An 18,013-nucleotide genomic window follows, 5' to 3' on the forward strand; every position below is an offset into this window, starting at 1 on the left:
CCTGGGACAACTATAGATCTTTGAGGACTCCTGGGCGTAGGAGAAAGCTGAACTCCACAGAGTGTGGGAAGCTGCCTCTGTTTATTACCTTGGCTGTCACTTGTCAGAGCTCCCCCACTGCTGCTCCTGAACTCAAGAGTTGAGTTGAATCCATTGATCAGCAGGGCCATAGTGAGGTATGTGCAACCAGTACAGGTGCACAGGCCATGGCGGGGGGGGGGGGGGGGGGGGGGGGGAACTGCACCCTATCCACTGCCTCCTCTCTTTGGCTTTGATGCAGTGGGCAAGGTAGGATCACTGGGGGGGGGGGGGGGGGGGATATCGCACAGGGTGCGTTTCCAGCTCAAGATGCTCCAGGTGCCCAGTACACTTTCTCCTCATTTCATTCAGCCTGGGGAATATGACAGAGGCCAAAAGGACTCAAAAGCTCAGAAGGGGAAAGAACAGTTGCTGAGCACAGTGTGTGTCCTACACAAGCCAGGGCCTGGTTATCTGTGATCTGCCAGCTAATTTCTGTATTCTTGGAAAGAGAGGCATGCATGATGACACTTGTTCTCAAGCAAGGAGCTCCTGCATGTTTAAGAACCACCAGTACTACCAGTGGAGGTGTGGTCTATTGGTCAGAGCAATGGACTAAGGACCAAGAAAGCCAAGGTTCAAATTCTACCACTACTCCTTGTGATCTGGGACAAATCTCTTAACTCTCTATGGTCTCTGACGCAAGCTTGCTGGGCACAGAAAATTACCTAGTGTACCTGAATATAACTTGCCTTGAGGTACTGAGAAAGGCATGGACTAAAAACCAAATGCCTTCACCCTTCTGTTATTGTGGGGTGTTGACAGCAAAACCTGGATGTTGCTTTGGACCTGAACATCAGGCAGTAGTGACTCTCTGCCGCGGCACACTGGCATAGATCACAATTGACTGTGAACAAAAGCAGATGTGCATATGCACTTCCGCTTAACTAACACCCCTCTACCCAAGCTTAACAGGCCTCATTAATCACTGGAAATGAAATAATTCTATAAATAAAAATATGAAGAATAATGGATTTGAAGAACTATAACTACGAGCTAAATGCATATGAATACAGGCTCTCTTTCACTGTTTTGTGTTATCACTGTCTTCTCATTTGTATATTACTCCATCCATCTTTATTGACTTTTTGTGGGATCTGGTATATCTCACATTGCTCTATCCAAATATTCCCAGATAAATGTTGGTTTTGAACATTTTTGTCTATCATTTCTTTCTGGATTTTTTAAAAACAAATTAATTACATATAAAACAACAAGAGAGTCCTTTTGTAATGAATCTCTCTTTGGTCTGATAGCCACTTGAATGTCTACGCACTTTTGGTCTATCTGTACAGCAACAGTGTATGATTAAGCTTCTGTGAAAACAGATTACAGAAATTATATCTATTCTCACGGAATCTTCCTCTCCCCCATTATACAACTGATACCTTGAAAATAGGACATATATTAAGACAGAACAAATGTATTTTCCCTTCAAACCAGTCATTTTTAACACACACAATTTGGAAACAGTAGCATTTTGGTTTGTGTAACGGTATGAAACCACCTATGTAGGGCCGGTGGCTCTTCAGTCTTTGTCCAAGCGTATACTGACTGAGGAGCAGCAGCCTCCCATACTCCTGAACAATGGGGCGATGAAACTATCTGTCATGGTCTTCCAGACAGTCTGTACAGAAGGCAAGACCATTAAACAGCTCTTTACAAAAGGCATTAGGATCCTAGAAGAGAGAAAACGTAACATTTTTAGGTCTTACCCGGTGTGAAACCCTTACCATTGATCAGCTAATGCTGGCATATGCTAACAAACTGTATTGTATCACCCAGGCTTCTGTTAATAGACTGAGCTTATATACTGCTTTCCTTAATCCAAAGTTCAACTCAAGGCAGTTTACAAATAATCAATGCACAAAAAATAATGCAATTACAATATGATCAATAATTGGAACACCCATCTATTAGACACAATCAGCTTTCTTGTTTTAATTTTTTTCAGGGGGTGAAGACAGAGTGGGGATTGGGGATATGAGAGAAAGGTTGGATAAAGACCTGTTGGGAGGATGGGGGGGGGGGGGGGGAGGAGAGAGAGAGAGAAATTTTCTAGCACAAGTCATGCCCCAAAGTAGCCCAATACCAAAAATATCTAGGGGGGGGGGGGTGTCCCTCCCTATCTCCCTCCCTTCTCACATAGCTATTTTTGGTGTTAAAAATTATGGGGCTACTTTTGGACATGATTTAGGCTGTAGCCTTGCCTGTGTGGTACTCAGTTTGCTTTCCTGCCTCCATCCTCCAGTCCTCGCTCCACCACATGATGCCAGTGCTCACTGCGTTCTCCTCAACGTGCTGCTCTCTGCCTTGCTTCTCTTCCAGACAACAGCATGATGAGTCATCATCAGCTGAAGACCTCATCATCCACCTCGCCCTCTTATTGGTCAAATTTGGAGCTGGAATGAGGTTTGAGATGGACCAAGCCTCATTTTGGCTCCAAATTTGACCAATAGGGTGACAGTAGAGAGAGCCAGAAGGAACCAGCCTTAGCGGCTGCTCAAAAAACAAAAAAACACCCAAAACATTGCAACCTACGACTGTTAGAAAATGCCTGTGGGAAGCTCAAAAAAACCCATGCAATGCATGGAGTTGGCAACCCTGAGAGACAAAGAGAGAGGCAGGCAAACTGTAAACTTACGGGTAGATAGTCAGTGGCAGTGAGCGTTTTTTTTTAACTGCCCCCAGTGTTATTCCAAGATATTCAATGACGGGCCATGTCTGGGCACTGGCATTGAATATCCAGGGTTATGCAGCTAGCAATATCTTATGTGGTTAAGTGCTATATTCAACCTAAGCAACACCGCATAAAGACAGGACTGATTTTTATGCAGTCCAATATAACCGCTTAACTTAGATGTTTAAGGGGCCCTTTTACCAAGCTGTGGGAAAAAGGGCCCTGCGCTACTGGCAGGGGCTATTTTTTCCCCATGCGCCAGGGCCCTTTTCACCACAGTGGATAAAAAAGCCCCCAGCACACATGGCCATGCGGTAAGAGAACACTTACCGCATGGTCATGCGACAGGGAGCCCTTATCGCTACCCAGTGGGCAGCATGCGTTAATGCCCAATTAACGCCATATAAGCCATTTCTGGGGATTTTCTTTTTCTCCCGGAAATGGTGCGCACTCGGGGCAGGACTACCATTGACGGCAGCATTGGTTTGGCTGTAGTCCTGAATGAGCGAGCTGTAAGCCCTCGTTGGGCTTACCGGCGCTCTGTAAAAGTCCTCCTAAGTGCTGAACATTGGCACTTAACTGCGTAAGTGCTGACTCCACCCCTAGACTACCCACAAAATAGTCAGCTTTGAGTTTACCGGTCTATGGTTAAATGCCACTAATTACCAGCAGATAGCTCTGCACAAATGATTTAACCAGCCACCAACCGTTTCTGGCTGGTTGAGTCACTTTGAATATTGACCTCTTAGGTGTTTTTTTTCCAGCTAATTAGGAGCAGCATTTAACCGGTTAGGCCACTCCTAGTTGTGGTAATATATTAGTTGCATATTCACTGGTGATATCCTGAAAACCTGGCTGGCTGGATGTGACCCAAGGACTGGATTGAAAACCATTGATTTTGGATGGGCAGTTTGATGGCAGGCCAAAATTTATCTTTTATCCAGCCATTAAAGTTATTTAAATAAAGCACTCATGCCTTCATGGGTGCTGACTGCATAACTGCTTTTGAATATTGACCTGGTTGTGCATGGGGAATATGTGTCCAAGAGAATCTGCCAAGGCGGAGAACTCGAACATCCCATGAGAAACCACAAGAGTGTGAAAGGAAAGGTGGGAGGTTGACCAAAGACTGGAGAGATGCACTTTGGAATGAAAAATCCTTTATTGATAAAATGACTCGACACAAACGTTGTGTTTCGGACGCTAGACCTGCATCAGGAGTCCCTACAAACAGCAAAGAGAACCAGCAGGATGCCAATGCCCCTCTCCAATACTAGAAGCATTGTTCAAGTCTCACCTTTACTGAGACCGGAAGAGAGGCTGCTGGCGACTGGAGATCTTGCTTTGGATTGAGGACGTTTGCTGAGTGTGGATGCTGCGTTGTAACGTTTTTCCAATAGTCTTAGACTTGAGCAATGCTTCTAGTATTGGAGAGGGGCATTGGCGTCTTGCTGGTTCTCTTTGCTATTTGTAGGGACTCCTGATGCAGGTCTAGCGGCCAAAACACAACATTTGTGTCGAGTCATTTTATCAATAAAGGATTTTTCACTCCAGAGTGCATCTCTCCAGTCTTTGGTATCTGTGGTCAACCTCCCACCTTTCCTTTCACACTCTTGTGCACAGGAAATTTCACTATTTTGGACAAAGAGGTATCATTCCTTGTCACATCTGTTTGCAATCGCTTTCTGGACAGGTTCCTGAACAGTTTGGAACTCTGGGTCATATAGATTATTCTGGGAGTGTTGAGATTTTACTTATACCTCAAGTGATGATTGCACAATGAGAAAAAAAAATTCTGAGACAGCTGAAGAGTAATAAATAAATAAAACCAGGTGTGTGTGTGTGTGTATATATGTATGTGTGTGTGTATATATATATATATATATATATATATATATATATATATATATAAATAATCACTTCCTTCACCATTCCTGTGGTGGTAATTATGAAAAGCCAATGAGCTTTAACAAGCAGATCAACTATACATTGTTCTGTAACTTTCATTTCATTTATTTTTAGGATTTTTTTTACCGCCTTTTTAAAGAAATTCAGCCAAGACGACGCATAACAAGATGAAAATCTATTTCTAGCCTACTTATTACACTTCCAGGCAAACTCCATAATGATCAACATATATTCATATCATGACTACATATCCTAAAAATTCTATAACACAATAAAATCAATTAATACAAGAAAGAAATGGAACTGTATTCACGTTTCAAGAAAAGTCATGTAAAAGAATGAGAAAGCTTGTCCCAAAGCATCTGTCTCATAACGATCCCATGCTAGGCCTGCCAAGTCTGGTTAAAGGGATGGACTCAGGGGAGAACTATATTAAGGATTCCTTATGCTTTTGCAGTAATTTCTCAGTGGAAGTTTACCCAGGAATGCAATACGATAAATGCTTAGGTACAGATTCTATAAATTCATTTTAAGCATCACACAGGGGCACGCTTGGGGTCAATTCTATAACAGCTTAAGGGCATGCTTAAACCATGATTGAATATTAACACAAAACCACACTGGTATGCCACAAGTTAGCTGTGCCTACTTATAACAGCTCAATGGTTGGCATAGGTGGATGCACTTAAGTGTGCCATGCAAGGAGTGCCACTGACAGCATTCTAGAAGTTGTACGCATCACTTGGAACACGCTCAAGATCTGCCCATATGTACGTTAAGGGTCAGATTCAGGAAATGGCAGCCAAAGTTTGGTTATGATCCACGCTAAGAAAATATTCTGTAAAGGGCTTTCTGTGCAATCCACTCTTTACAGAATGCTAGCTTGATTTATTTTATTTTTATTGCATTTGTATCCCACATTTTCCCACCTATTTGCGGGCTCAGTGTGGCTTACAATATGTTGTGAATAATAGAAATACAATTGGTCATAATACGATTATGGGTATATTGTGAAGAGTTGTGGGAAGACAAAGTCAAATCATCTAGGAATAGAAACAATGAAATGTGACAATGGGGAAATGATAGGGCGATAGGACAATAACGAAAGGATATTAGGGTGTAACAGTTTTATCTGTGAGTGTGGTTTTAGCAGTCACAGAGACATGGCTCAATGGTTCCCATGAATGGGATGTAAACATACCAGGCTATAATCTTTTTAGGAAGGATAGAGAGGGACGTAAAGGTGGAGGAGTAGCTCTGTATGTGAGAAATGATATCGCAGCAACTGAAATGACAGGGAAGTGGGGAAAGGAAGAAGCGATATGGATCACCTTAACAAGAGAGGATAGAACCTTGGTCCACGTGGGTGTTGTCTACAGACCCCCGACACAATTGGAGGAACTGGATAAAGATCTGATCGCTGATATTCAAAAGTTGGGGAAAAAAAGAGAGGTGCTGTTGTTGGGAGATTTTAATCTGCCGGATGTAGATTGGAAGGTTCCTTCTGCGAAATCGGAAAGAAGTAGAGAAATTGTGGATGCTTTCCAAAGTGCTCTGCTCAGACAAATGGTGACGGAACCCACAAGGGAGGGAGCGACGTTGGATCTGGTGCTCACGAATGGAGATAGTGTGTCAAATGTCCGAGTGGCTGCGCACCTGGGAAGCAGTGACCATCAAACGGTTTGTTTTGATATAACGGCTCATGTGGTTAGCGGCCACTCTAAACTCAAAGTCCTGGACTTCAAGCGAACTGACTTTAACAAAATGGGGGAATACCTGAGGAAGGAGCTGATGGGCTGCGAGAACGCACAACAGGTGGAAGGACAGTGGTCCAAGCTGAAAGAAGTAATAAACAGGGCCACAGACCTTTATGTAAGGAGAGTAAATAAAAGCAAGAGAAAAAGGAAACCGATATGGTTTTCAAAGCAAGTGGCTGAGAAAATAAAGGCTAAAGAGTTAGCGTTCCAGAAATACAAAAAATCTCAAGTAGAGGAACACGGGGAGGAATACCGGATGAAACTGAAAGAAGCCAAGAGAGAGGTACGTCTGGCGAAGGCACAAGTGGAAGAACAAATGGCTAGAAATGTACGGAGGGGAGACAAAAACTTCTTCAGGTATATTAGTGAAAGGAGAAAGACTAAAAAGGGGATTGTGAGACTAAAAGATACAGCAAAACGCTATGTAGAAAATGATGAAGAAAAAGCCAATTTGCTAAATAGATACTTTTGTTCTGTTTTCACTGAAGAAAATCCTGGGGAAGGACCGAGAGGGACTGGCAAAAGCACACCTGAGAATGAAGTGGATAGAGCACCGTTCACGGAAGAGAGTGTGTATGAACAACTTGGAAAGCTAAAGGTGGACAAAGCCATGGGGCCGGACGGGATCCACCCCAGAATATTGAGGGAGCTCAGAGAGGTTCTGGCGGGTCCTCTTAAAGATTTGTTTAATAAATCCTTGGAGACGGGAGAGGTTCCGAGGGATTGGAGAATGGCGGAGGTGGTCCCTCTTCACAAAAGTGGTGATAGGGAAGCAGCTGGAAACTACAGGCCGGTAAGCCTCACTTCGGTTATTGGAAAAGTAATGGAAGCCATGCTGAAGGAAAGGATAGTGAATTTCCTGGAAGCCAATAAGTTGCAAGATCCGAGACAACATGGTTTCACCAAAGGGAAATCGTGCCAAATGAATCTCATTGAATTCTTTGACTGGGTGACAGGAGAATTAAATCAAGGACGTGCTATGGACGTCATCTACTTAGATTTCAGCAAGGCTTTTGACACGGTTCCCCACAGGAGGCTCTTGAATAAACTAGAAGGGCTGAAGATAGGACCCGAAGTGGTGAACTGGATTAGGAACTGGTTGACGGGCAGACACCAGAGGGTGGTGGTAAATGGAGTTCGCTCGGAGGAGGGAAAGGTGAGTAGTGGAGTGCCTCAGGGATCGGTGCTGGGGCCCATTCTGTTCAATATATTTGTGAGTGACATTGCCGAAGGGTTAGAAGGTAAAGTTTGCCTTTTTGCGGATGACACCAAGATTTGCAACAGAGTGGACACCCCGGAGGGAGTGGAAAACATGAAAAAAGATCTGAAGAAGCTGGAAGAATGGTCTAACGTTTGGCAATTAAAATTCAATGCGAAGAAATGCAAAGTGATGCACTTAGGGAGTAGAAATCCAAGGGAGGCGTATGTGTTAGGTGGGGAGAGCCTGATAGACACGGACGGGGAGAGGGATCTTGGGGTGATAGTATCTGAGGACCTGAAGGTGATGAAACAGTGCGACAAGGCGGTGGCCGTAGCGAGAAGGTTGCTAGGCTGTATAGAGAGAGGTGTGACCAGCAGAAGAAAGGAGGTTTTAATGCCCCTGTATAAGACGTTGGTGAGGCCCCACCTGGAGTATTGTGTTCAGTTTTGGAGGCCGTACCTTGCGAAGGATGTTAAAAAAACGGAAGCGGTGCAAAGAAAAGCTACGAGGATGGTATGGGAGTTGCGTTCCAAGACGTATGAAGAGAGACTTGCTGACCTGAACATGTTTACTCTGGAGGAAAGGAGGAACAGGGGTGATATGATACAGATGTTCAAATATTTGAAAGGTATTAATCCGCAAATGAATCTTTTCCAGAGATGGGAAGGCGGTAGAATGAGAGGACATGAAATGAGATTGAAGGGGGGCAAACTCAGGAAAGATGTCAGGAAGTATTTCTTCACGGAGAGGGTGGTGAACATGAAAACGGTAACGGAATTCAAACATGCGTGGGATAGGCATAAAGGAATCCTGTGCAGAAGGAATGGATCCACAGAAGCTTAGCTGAAATTGGGTGGTGGGGGGAAGAGGGGTTGGTGGTTGAGAGGCTAGGCTAGGGGAGGGCAGACCTATACGGGGTCTGTGCCAGAGCCGGTGATGGGAGGCGGGACTGGTGGTTGGGAGGCGGGAAATACTGCTGGACAGACTTATACGATCTGTGCCCTGAAAAAGACAGGTACAAATCAAGGTAAGGTATACACATATGAGTTTATCGTGGGCAGACTTGATGGACCGTGCAGGTCTTTTTCTGCCGTCATCTACTATGTTACTATGTTAAGTGTGGTGAAAGTATGGGGAAGAGAATTCAGAAGAGAGTGAATTGGTGCTTTCCTATAGTGTGTGTGAATTCATATGTTTTGGTCCTTGCAGTAGATGTTCAGTAGTTTGCGGAAGTCGGTTAGTTCGTAGATCGTTTTCGATGTGCTCTCACTCCTAAATTTGGGTGTGAGCAGGGCCACTGAGAGATACAGCTGGGCCCGGGGCAGAACTGGACCGCCGCTGCCCCCACCCCTGCTCACTGCACAAGCCGGCATGTTTGAAAATATAAGTGGGGAGTTCCGGGGGGAGGAGTCAAGATGGCGCCAAGACGCTGAGTGTCCGAAGTTCGTGGAGATGTGAATTGCCTTATCGTTTTTTTTTTTCTTCTGAAAGCAATGCCCCATACTAAAAGAAAGGGAATGGTGAGAGCCTTACCCCTCCAAGCTCGCACATCTTCTCCCAGGCAAGGAACGCTCGATGACTTCGTGGCTCAGCGCACACCAACACAAACAGGAGGAGAAACTCCGCTAGACGCTGGTGCAGGGATTCCGGCGTCGCTGGAGAGTGAGATCTCTTTGTCTCCTCCAGATACTGGAACGCCACTCTGTCCTGCCGCGATTCGAGAGGGGAGAGCTGAACTACACAACCCGGAAGTTGGTGAAGATGTGGTCAGCGGAGAGTGTCCCCCTTTGGAAATGAACGCGGCAGTTGAAGGTAATCTAACGCGGGGAAACCTGCCCAGAGTGGTAACTCTAGATACATTGTGGTTGGCAATGGAGAAAATGCAAAAACTTATAATTACCTCCACACAAGAGACTAAAAACCTTGCAACTACTGTTGATCAGCTCTCTAAATCTATGGAAAAAATGAAACAAGATTTAAATGATCAACAAAAGAGCTCTCAGGAAGAAACTGGAAAACTTAAAGAAAATGTTTCAGCAGTGATAAAAGATAATATAAATATGCGCCAAAAGATTGAACAAATTGAGAATTATAATAGAAGACTGAATATGCGAATTCTCAATTTCCCCAAACCAATAGGAGTTTCACCATATGATATGTTTAAAAAATTTCTTGTGCAAAATTTAAAGTTCTCATCTCAAAATATTCCACCGATAAATAAGATTTATTATTTACCTTCTAAGAAAAATCAGGTAGAGACCCCCTTAAATTTGGAGAAAATTGAGGAGTTAAAAGATATTTCAATGATTTTGGAGGACTCACTATCTGAAGTAATGACAAGAGCGACTCTTCTAATATCATTTGTATTTGAACAAGACTTTGACGCAGTATTAAAACTTTACTTCAAGAATACTCAATTAGAGTTCTGCGGTCAGAAACTTTGGATCTTTCCGGATGTGACTAAAATTACTCAGGAGAGAAGGAAACAGTTTCTGGAAATGAGAGTGGAAACTAGATCCTTGGGGGCAACTTTTTTACTTGCCTACCCTTGCAAGTGTATTGTAAAATACTTAGGTATAAAATATGTATTTTTTGCACCAACTCAACTGAGAGAGTTTATAAATTTGAAAAAGATTGTTAAGATATGAATCCAGTATAATTTAAAGAGAAATGGTGGAAGTTAGGCTATGCCTTTCCTGTTAATTATATTTTGACTAGATTCCCTGAATCAGTTTAGACTCCTCTCCCTCTCATCTGCTTTATTGTGGTCTAAGGTAGACATGGTGAAGTAATAATGTATTTTTTTTTTTTCATTTCAAGTATTGAAATTATATGTTTCATTCATGCCTAATGTTTCTTGTAACAAGTTTAAATACTTGTGAATATATAAAATGCATAAATAAAATAATAAAAAAAAGAAAATATAAGTGGGATCAAATAAAAAAGCTACCAAGCAATAAAGAACCACAACGTGGATGTAGCAGCTGATAGGTTTGTTTGCTTTGTTGTGGGATGACTGCTGCGTGGGGAAGGCAAAAGAGAGACTAACCTAATTGGCTTCAACTTTTTGATGTCATCCCGTCTCCTGGTTTCATCCAACCTCCTTGGTCTGTCCTATCTTGTTTGTGCTGGAAGTCAGGACCCGGATGATTGCATTAATGCAACAGATGTATATTCCCAGTGGCGTTCCTAAGGGGGTGGGGTGGGTGCAGTCCGCCCCGTGTGCACGCCGCTGGGGGGGTGCCACGCGCGCCTGTCTGTCGTTCATTCCATGCTCCCTCTGCCCTGGAACAGCGTGCACCAGAGGGGGTTCTTTCACGGGGGGGGTCCTTTTGCCAGAGGGGTCGCGCTGCATCTGGGGGGGGCGCTGCACCCAGGGGCGGGGCACATCGGCGATCCGCCCCGGGTGTCAGCCCCCCTAGGAACGCCACTGTACATTCCCCTTCTGAATTGGGGAATACTCCCCAGATTCTACATATGGCACCCAGATTTATATGCCCTCCCAAGATACACGCACAAATTAATTGACTAATGAGCTCTGAACCATCAATAATTGGGTGCTAACAACCAAACACATTCAAGTTAATTGGCACGTGCATTTGGTTTTACACTATTCTATAAGGCAGTGTGCCTAACTCTCATGGAGCATATCTCAAAAAGGGGTGTGGTCATGGGAGGGGCATAGGCATGTCAGGAGTATTCCAAAATGTTGTTCGTGTTGTTATTTATTATTTTTATTTTGTTTTATTTGTACCCTGCACTTTCCCACTCATGGCAGGCTCAATGCGGCTTAGGAACTTATATGTACCTGAGGCAATGGAAGGTTAAGTGACTTGCCCAGAGTCACAAGGAGCTGCTGTGCCTGAAGTGGGAATCAAACTCAGTTCCTCACTTCCCCAGGACCAGAGTCCACCACCCTAACCACTAGGCCACTCCTCCACTGGCCACTCCTCCACTACAGAACACTGGGTTAGCGAGGCCAACTTGAGTGCCAGCATTTACATCAGGTTTCAGCAAGCTCTAAAGTTAGGGCATAGGAATCTTTTATTATTATTCGGAACATGCTATACCACTTTAGCTGATCTGTAGATCAAAGCCGTTTACAGAATAGACAATACTAAGGGGAGAATTCATCAAGTGAAGGGTCATAGATTTGATATACTGCCTTTCTGTGGGTACAACCAAAGCGGTTTATGTATATTATATGCTGGTACTTTTTCTATCTCTAGTGGGCTCACAATGTAAGGAGCCCTTTTATAAAGGCGCGTTAGGCGATATGCACGTGTAGCGCACACCTAAAAGAGACTATCACCAGGCTACTGTGCCCCTCTGGTGGTAATTTTACATTTGGCATGTGCCCATAACACCTAATTTATTTATTTCCTCACACACACGTTCTTTACGGCGGTAATCAGCACTTTGGCGCATGCTGAATAGTCACTGTGCATGTAGCGCATGAGCTCATACCGCTAGATCAATGGGTGGCATTAAAGGCTCAGGCCGATTTGGGGCGCACGCTGGTTTCAGTTTTACCGCAGGCCCTTTTCCCGTCCCATTAAAAAAAAAGCCCTTTTTTGCAGATGCGGTAAAAATTGGCCTGGCGCATGCCCGATACATGCGCCTACACTACCACAGGTCACTTTTTACCACGGCTTAGAAAAAGTACCCCCTAAGTTTGTACTGGGAGTAATGGAGGGTGAAGTGACTTGTCCAGGGTCACAAGGAGCTGCACTGGGAATTGAACCCAGGTCCCCAGAATCAAACTCCATCACATTAACTATTAGGCTACTACTCCTCCACCTCAAATATACTCAAGTGACGTTATGGCCTTAATGTGCATTAAAGGAATTAGTGCACACTAAATGATAAAGGCCCATTCTATACCTATTAAGAGGCCCGAGAGCTCATCTCGACGGGCCCAGTTAAACGAGGGCTGGGCCCGTTCGAGCGGGTCTCAAAGCGGGCGGAGGAAGCAGGAAGGACGGGGGGAAGAATCAGGTCCATGAGGACTCCTTAGCGCGAATCCATCGTGTGGTTGGTGAGTTTAGAGTTAGGGGGCTGGCAAAAGGGAGAGGCAGGAAGCTGATTGGAAGGAGAGACTGGTGGGGGCGGAGCAAAGAAGAAAAATAAAGCTGGGGGATTGTGACGAGGTCAGGGCGTTCCCTTGATCCTCGGAGGCGTTTACCCACCCGCGATGGTGTTTTGTTTATGTATTTCAGGCATAGAAGCTGTCACAGCGGCAAAGAAAAGAACATAACAAATCCGAGCTACAGGAGAGAGTGCTCATGGGGGCTGAGCCAAGGCAGAAAAGGCGGGTCAGGCGACCCGGGCTGCAGGTGTGGAGGTCCACACGGCGTAGGATTCTTGCTGCTATGGCGGAGCCCGGAAGCGGCCGTTTTGCTGATATGGCAAATGGCTAAGGGGGGAGGGGGGCAGCCACTGCTGATGTATGCCTGGACTCTTGTATCTTGAGAAAGGGGGGCCTATATTGTTCATGTTAATTGAAGTTATATTGTAAAAAAGTAAGCTGCAGCCTATGTTACCCAAAATTGGTTCTCAAGGAGTTATTTGGAGGGGGGGGGGGGTAGGGGTTGGGGTAAAGGATAGCTGGGGTCGAACGGGGTCCCAGCTCCAAGGTTTTTAGCATCTAGTGTGCACTAAATCCCTTAATGCGCGTTAAGGTGCAATAAGGCTATAATGTCCCCCCCCCCCCTAAGTGAAAGAAACTCCATCATAGTGATAGGAAAGAGAAACATTCATACATTACATAAGGGAAAAATAAAAATAGCTTAACAAGATTACAGTTAAGGCTTTGCATTGATTTTTTCTAGCAGCCCATATTTGAGTGTAATTTATAAAATCCTGTGTCCTACATGTATAATTTTTGGTCCTAACCAAACCCTGCCCCCCCCCCTTGCCATATACACATATTACAGATTTATATGTGTAAATCCTGGCTTTCTACAACAGAGTTTTCAACATTTATTTGATATACAACTGTAAATGCTAGGATGTACATATGTAAATTATGGATATGGCTTCTTAAATAGGGGCCTGAAGATGGCACACAACAGTTCAGATAGTGACAGCTCAACTCAACAAATCTTTATGTGCCCAAACATCTCTCGTTCTAGTGTGTGTACGGTTTTATAAACTGTTTATATATATATATATATATATATATATATATATATATATATATATATAATCAGCCTATAAATTCAAATTAATAATACAATGAACTTTTTATGACTTGTTCTTAAAAAAAAAAAATATCCCCATCTGATGAATTCAAAAAAGTTTAAGTACCATAATTTCATTTTTGCTATTTTAAAAAAAAAAAAAAAAACATCACAAAAGGATTAGTTCCTCTTAGGTGTACAACTTTTGTACTGTATTCTCAGTACAGCTTCAGAAGGCAAAGCCTGCACAGGAAATCCACTCACCAGATATGCAGACAGCTAAGCAGTGCAAACACAAGCCCGGCTAGGAAGGCCAGGGGAATGGCAAGCAGCAAAGTGAGGAGCTTGTAGAGCAGGTATTTACTGAGTTCAAACAAGGCATGGCTGCAAATCCACACTTTATCAAAACTGTGGGTGCTGGAGGGCTCTGCTATCACATCCTCAAAACCTAACTGCAATAAAGAAGGAAAGAAAACCAAAATCGCAGCTTAATAGTAAGTACATCCTTGTGCAAAGCAGATGATGAAAAGACGTACAGAAATACGCACAGCGCTCCTTTTTTTTTTTTTTTTTTTTAATACACTTGCGCATGATTTCCAAAAGCTTCACTATAGTGAGAAAGTCGGACATTTCGTTTTTGACTGAATTGCAACCGCTTCTTAATTTGTGGCTCAGCACAATTAAGATACATCGCACTCTGTGTATCAATACAACACGATTTAACATCTCAAACACAGCACAGTCTGGATTGCAAGTGTGCGACCGAACCTTAAGCAAAGACTGTAAACGCTTGTGAAGCCCCCCCCCCAAGTTCCTGCTCACCTTCAAATGCGAGTTCAGATCGTTGGGGTCTCGGTCCTCAGCCTGCTCGAAACTCTTCTCCTTCTCGGAGAGCCCGGGAGCCGAGGGGTTGAGGTCATCGTCGTCCATGAAGATCCGCGCTTCTGCCTTCTTTTCCAGCCCCATGTTGCTCCTTTCCTCGCTCCTGCCTCCCCGGGAGTGTGCGCGGCGGCAGCTCCCTCTCTCTCCCTGTCCCTGGGTCCTGAGCTCCGGCGCTGCGCCCGTGCCCAGAGCCACGCCCAGAGCCGAGCGCGAGCCTAGTAGCGGCTAGCGAGGGTCCCACCGCGCCGTACCAGTGTTCTTCCTTACTACCAACGCGTGCAAAGGCAGATCTGTTAAGCGGGGAGATCTCTGGGTCCCAATCAAGGGAACTAGAGGAGTCAACTTTTCAAAACCATTGGCAGGCATAGGAACCAGCCCAGCTCTGTGGGTGCCCCCTGGGCGCTGAGCACCCCCAATATTGGGCAAGCTACTTCATTGTGAGGGTTCTTTTACTAAACTGCGCAAACCGGCACAGCTTAAAATGGCTTATCGGGCATTTTATTGCAGACAGGCATGCCTGGTGGGTGGGATGGTTCTCCACTAATCTGTTTGCACATCTACATTACACCTGCTAAGGGGGTCTTTTACAAAGTCGTGCTAGCGTTTTTTAGCTGGCAGTAAAAATCAGCAGGTGGTAAATGCTGAAATGCCCAAAGGAATATAATGGCCATCTCAGCGTTTACCACCAGCTGATTTTTACCATGAGCTGAAAATGCTATGCAGCTTTGCAAAAGACCCCCAAACTGATTAGCACAAGATTAGCGAGCCCTTACTACCTACAAAACAGATGCTGGTAAGTATTCACGTGCTAATATTTTAATTGCCATGCGCTAAAGGCAAAATTAGCACATGGGCATTATTTGAAAAAAAAAAAAAAAAAGGAAAATCAACCATTTTCCAGCTGCGTTAAAAATGGCCTTAACGCTGACCTGCATAAGCACGTGCTGATGCCACTTTTTACAGCATCTTAGTAAAAGGATTCCTGTGTCCAGGAAGGGGTAATTTGTATTGTGCTTGGCACCAGTGGCGTAGCTATGTGGGGCCATGGGGGCCTGGGCCCCGTAGATTTGGCCTTGGACCCCCCTGCCGATGACCCTCTCAACCACCCTCCCCGCCACCAACCCTACCCCCAGCAGCCGTCACCGTGGGCTACCTTTGCTGGCAGGGGACCCCAACCCCCGTCAGCCGAGGTCCTCTTCTTCCGGCGCAAGGCTTCGTTCTGTTTCTGAGTCTGTATGTGCAGGACATCAGACTCACAGAAACAGAATGAAGCCTGGCACCGGAAGAAGAGGACCTCGGCTGGTGGGGATTGAGGCCCCCCGCCAGCGTCGGCGGGGGAGGGTTGGCGGCGGGAGGGGGGTTGAGTGGGTTATCGGCAGGGGGAGTCAAAGTTGGCAGCGGCGGTGGGAGGGGTCGGCAATGGTGTGTGTGTGGGGGGGTCAGCGGCACCAGGGGGGAGCTAGAATGCGCCCCCTCACCTCGGGCTCTGGACCCCCTCCCGCCGAAGTCTGGCTACGCCCCTGCTTGGCACCCCCAATTATTTTGAAATGTTGGCACCAATGTTGGAAGGTGCCAAGTTCAACACAAATTAGGTCTCCCTGTCCACAGCCAATGAATTTGATCAATGTTGGGGTGCCCACAGAACTGGCACCTTTAAAGGGAACTCTCAAGTTAAAAAAAAAATGGGGACTTTCGTTTTGAGACTACGGGGGTTGGAATATCTTCATTTTACAGGTTCTGCCTTGAAAGAGCCATCTGTTCCTTCTTTCCTGGTATTCTTATGTTTTGTAATATTTGTATCAGCTACAGAATCCCTGCGCAAGGATGTATGGAATAAATAAAAGTACTGAGGGCTGATGCGCAAAAGTCGCCGTTAAAAACTGTGTGCGTTTAGATCCACGGTTGAAGTTACCGATTTCAAAATTAGAGCAATGCTCAAAGAAAATTGCATGCAAATGAGCTGCACATAATTTCTGCAAGCAGTTCAGTAGGAAAAGTGCCTAGCGAATGCGTAGAACAGTATGTCGCAAAGAGTCGATGAAAAAAAGCTACAATGCATTTGCCGTGGATGTACCTCCAAAATGTGTTTCACCCTTTTTTTTAAAGTTCCAGGACAACTTTTTAAAGGTTTCTTTTCCTAGGGTTCCAAAACAACTTTCAGACGCCAGGGGATATATTGTTTATACTAGGAAAAAAGGCCCGTTTCTGAAACTAATGAAACGGGCGCTAGCAAGGTGTTTCCTCAGAGTGTGTATGTCTGAAGGAGTGTGTGTGAGAGTGACTGTATGAGAGAGAGAGAGTGAATATGCGGGTGTGTGTGTGTGTGTGTGCGAGAGAGAAAGTGAGACTGAGTGTGTGTGTGAGAGAGAGAGTGTGTGTGAAAATGAGAGTGTGTGCCGGCAGGTCCCCCCTCCCCTCCCCTCACTCCCTCCCAGTTACAGGGTCATCCATCCGTCTGAGTTCCAGGGTCGTCGTCACCCCCCTCCCCCCCTCTTCCAGGGTCGTCCCTACCTCCCAGTTCCAGGTTTGGTCCCTCCCTCCCTTCCGGTTCCAGGTCCCCCACTCACTCCCTCCCTCCCTCCCTCCCTCCCTCTGAGTTTCATGATGCCCCCTCCCTCCCTCCCTCCTTCCCTCTGTGTTTCATGATGCCCCCTCCCTCTCTCCCTCCCTGTTTCAAGGTTCCCCCCTCCCTCGCAGTTCCAGGGTCCTCTCTCCCTCCCAGTTCCAGAGTCCTCCCTGAGTTCTCTCCCTTACTCCTACATTGCCCTCCCATCCAGCATCTCTCCCCACCAACCCCATGTCCACCATCAGTCGCTTTCTGTTCCCATTCATGCCCCTCCCCCTGAGGTCTCCAGTCGCCCCTGCCCCCGATATCGCCGATCACTGTTCCCCCCCGTCTTACCGCCGTTTCAAAGTGCTGCACGCAGCAAGCCAGCCCAGCAGTTCGCTTCCTTTTGTGTCTTCTTCCCTCCTTGTGCCCCACCCTCGTGTGACGTAACTTCCGCAAGGGCGGGACACAGGGAGGGAAGAAGACCCGAAGAGAAGCGATCATGTGGTGGAGTGCTGCGTGCAGAAGTTTGACAGGTATTTGAGAGGCGGTGTTCCTTCAATGCTGGGGGCCTGTGCCATTGGTAGACCGGGTGGGGGGCGGCTGAAGCAGCAAACTCGTGGGCGGAGTGGTGAGCTGGGTGGGTGAGCGAGCGATCTGTGTGTGTGTGGGGGGGGGGGGGGGGGTAGCGGCATTGTGGAAGGCTGGGTGTGAGTCTGTTTCCCTGGCTGGGGGCTGTTTTTGTTAGTGGCAGCGGGAGTGCCCGGGTGGAGCAGT

General features: G+C 45.8%; 1 protein-coding gene across 1 annotated transcript; it reads right to left on the bottom strand.

Moving 5' to 3' along the window:
• Nucleotides 1-244: 244 nt before the first annotated feature.
• CAV2 (caveolin 2) lies at nt 245-14,909 on the bottom strand. The gene is made up of 3 exons (XM_030216342.1): nt 14,629-14,909; nt 14,071-14,258; nt 245-1,757 (listed from the first exon to the last, which is right to left on the bottom strand). The coding sequence occupies exons 1-3, from the start codon at nt 14,770-14,772 to the stop codon at nt 1,607-1,609; spliced, it is 483 nt and encodes a 160-aa protein (XP_030072202.1). The 5' UTR covers nt 14,773-14,909; the 3' UTR covers nt 245-1,606.
• Nucleotides 14,910-18,013: the final 3,104 nt, after the last annotated feature.

This window comes from Microcaecilia unicolor, chromosome 10, assembly GCF_901765095.1.
Source record: "Microcaecilia unicolor chromosome 10, aMicUni1.1, whole genome shotgun sequence".
Taxonomy (NCBI): Eukaryota; Metazoa; Chordata; class Amphibia; order Gymnophiona; family Siphonopidae; genus Microcaecilia; species Microcaecilia unicolor.

What these genes read in the sequence shown, in the direction of transcription:
- CAV2 (XM_030216342.1), bottom strand. Translation starts at nt 14,772, where the DNA reads ATGGGGCTGGAAAAGAAGGCAGAAGCGCGGATCTTCATGGACGACGAT. An exon ending in ATCTGAACTCGCATTTGAAG is followed by an intron (nt 14,259 to 14,628) that starts GTGAGCAGGAAC and finishes TCTTTATTGCAG; the next exon opens with TTAGGTTTTGAGGATGTGAT. An exon ending in CTTAGCTGTCTGCATATCTG is followed by an intron (nt 1,758 to 14,070) that starts GTGAGTGGATTT and finishes TCTCTCTTCTAG; the next exon opens with GATCCTAATGCCTTTTGTAA.